The sequence below is a fragment of the Panicum virgatum genome, chromosome 5K (genome assembly GCF_016808335.1).
Source record: "Panicum virgatum strain AP13 chromosome 5K, P.virgatum_v5, whole genome shotgun sequence".
Classification (NCBI taxonomy): domain Eukaryota; kingdom Viridiplantae; phylum Streptophyta; class Magnoliopsida; order Poales; family Poaceae; genus Panicum; species Panicum virgatum.
This window is the reverse complement of record NC_053140.1, coordinates 33,879,078-33,881,397: the sequence shown is the minus strand read 5'-3', so window position 1 is coordinate 33,881,397 and position 2,320 is coordinate 33,879,078. Positions and strand designations below refer to the sequence as shown.

The window sequence follows — 2,320 nt, the reverse complement described above, 5'->3', positions numbered from 1 at the left end:
ATGAGGTCATAAATTAAAAGTTAAATTCATGATTGCTCAATAGTTCAGGCTGAAGCTGGAGACCTCATGATGACATAGATCGATAATGCAGAATTGAAAGCCAGCAAATTCAACTATTTTTCAGAGTTTATAGCATCATGGCTCAGATAACCATGCATCATTTGCTACTTAATTAGGGGTACTATAAACATATGGGGTTACTACACATGCCACAGGGATGCGCGCGCCGGCCTCCCAAATACCATTTCCCGTGCAAACAGAAACCAAAACATGAACTGATTTGCACCCAAGAACAATATCTCCATCCCTAGTTAGTCGTCTTACTAGCGTCATTGCCATGTCTGTATATGAACTCTTCTTCAGACGACGACGTTGCTTACAGCTCAGTAGCCAAAGAAACTGCTGCCATGGCCAGTGCTGCTTGTCGGCGGCGGCGGCAGCTGATGGCGATACTTGTGGTCGTCGAAGCTGAAGAGGTGATCCACCACGTTCACGGCCGCCGCCCTCCTCCGCTTGTAGCTCTCCTTGAAGCACGCCTGCCGCAGCTTCTTGGTCCGCTCAGTCAGCTCGATCGCCGGGTTCTCCTCCATGAGCGCGCAGTACGTCTCGAGCGCCGCCAGCTCCTGCTGCACCGCCGCCGGGTTCATGCCGGTGCCCATCTCCTGCACGCACGCGCACACGCATCATCCAACGCACGAATAATGGTGACTGGCCATTCGGCATTCACGGCGATCGTGGGCAGAGAAGAAAGCGTGCGCGTTGCAGATCGAAGGAGGCGATGGATCGTCACCTGGACGTTGAGGATGAGGGACTTGAGGCTCTTCATCTTCCGGTGCGGCCACCGGGCGATGCCGAGCTCGCGGCAGCGCTTCTTGAGGACGGTGAGCCCCACGTTCAGCTCCCGCGCCGCCCTGGTGATGGGCATGTAGAAGTATTTCCTCAGCTCGTCGAAGCCGATGTGGTCCAGCCTCGTCTTCCCCTGTGCCAGAGCCGATCGGTGGTCGACGCTCCTGCTACCTCGCGGCCGCGGCAGTGACGGCGGCGGCGGCAGCACTAGTGCCGCGACTGAGCTTGATTTTTGGTGCTCCCCATAGCGACGCATGGTCGCCTCGAAGGCAATGGCTCTTGGTCGGAAAGAGTCCGCGATGTCGGCGGCGATGGGCTTCTGATCCGCGTGGACGACGTCGACGCCTGCATATTCGTGGCAGCCTGAATGCTGACCTGCCGGCACGATCGCCTCCTTGTTGTCGTCGGCATTGTCGAAGGCCTCCAGATCAATGTCTCCTAGCGGCAGCAGGAGCGCGTCGTCGAGGCCCACCGTTGCGCCGTCCACAGGTACGGGTGGGAGCTGATCGGAGAAGTAGTACGGCTCGCCGGCCGGCGGTGGCGCGGAGAACAACGGCAGGTCGTAGTAGCTCTCGTCCCCCCTGAAAAAAGCTGCCGACTTGTCAGTTCATAATTTCTGGAATGCTGAACAGCTACGATTCAATTCGTACGTGAACACGATCGATTCGATGGAGCGAGACTCCATGATTGCTGGAGTAGGAAAGTACAAAGTTCAAACTGACCTCGTCAGATTCATCAGAGCCGAGGACGGGCAGTCTGCGGCGGCAGCAGCGAGCGCGCCATGGCAAGAGCCCTCGATGAGTCTGCCGGCGTCGCTGCGGCTCAGATGACCCGGAGGAGCGGCGGCGATCGGCAGACGACCGAAGTCTTCCGCGCTGCTGACGGCAAGAGAAGAGATCGAACAGCTAGCGTCGATTAAACTCGCTCGCCGGAGGAGACAACGAAGACCGATCGAGCGGCCGTACGTTCTCCAAGAAATTAATTCAAAGCTGCTGGAGAGTCTGCAGTGACTGACTGACCTCGGTAAGGCGAGCGGCGGCGGCGCTGGACACAGCGGAGGGAAGTCGTCGTCGAGGCCGTACTGGTACCAGCAGTCGTCGTCGCGGCCGCCGCCGTCGCAGCACGGCGCCATCTCCGATGCCGGCAAGCACCACAAGCGAACGAACAAACAAAAGCTTCAGATGGAGGCGAACCCAGGAACGAAGTAGACGACGACAGGCTGTGGCAGTGGCAATGGCAATGGAAGGAACACTTGTACATATACTCGCACACTAGCGATGATGAGGAGATGAGAGAATGAGAGATGATGGGAACGGGAGGATACTAATGAAGTAGTGGCGCAGTAATAACTGCGCGGTGATCTTGGGTGGATTCTGGCTGCGAAACGGTCGATCCCGGCATTAACTGGGCATTGCATTGGCATATATCCATGGGCGCATGCAGCGGGCGTAGCGAGAGTGGGAGCACACGCGCG

The 2,320-nt window shown here is 57.5% G+C and overlaps 1 protein-coding gene across 1 annotated transcript; it reads right to left on the bottom strand.

The window, feature by feature from the left end:
- Positions 1 to 383: 383 nt before the first annotated feature.
- On the bottom strand, positions 384 to 1,978 carry LOC120709865 (protein RKD1-like). The gene is made up of 3 exons (XM_039995500.1): positions 1,866 to 1,978; positions 791 to 1,427; positions 384 to 662 (listed from the first exon to the last, which is right to left on the bottom strand). Exons 1-3 carry the CDS (start codon positions 1,976 to 1,978, stop codon positions 384 to 386), a joined length of 1,029 nt encoding a protein of 342 aa, XP_039851434.1.
- Positions 1,979 to 2,320: the final 342 nt, after the last annotated feature.

What these genes read in the sequence shown, in the direction of transcription:
- LOC120709865 (XM_039995500.1), bottom strand. Translation starts at nt 1,978, where the DNA reads ATGGCGCCGTGCTGCGACGGCGGCGGCCGCGACGACGACTGCTGGTAC. An exon ending in CCGCCGCTCGCCTTACCGAG is followed by an intron (nt 1,428 to 1,865) that starts GTCAGTCAGTCA and finishes AGCTTTTTTCAG; the next exon opens with GGGGGACGAGAGCTACTACG. An exon ending in CCCTCATCCTCAACGTCCAG is followed by an intron (nt 663 to 790) that starts GTGACGATCCAT and finishes GCGTGCGTGCAG; the next exon opens with GAGATGGGCACCGGCATGAA.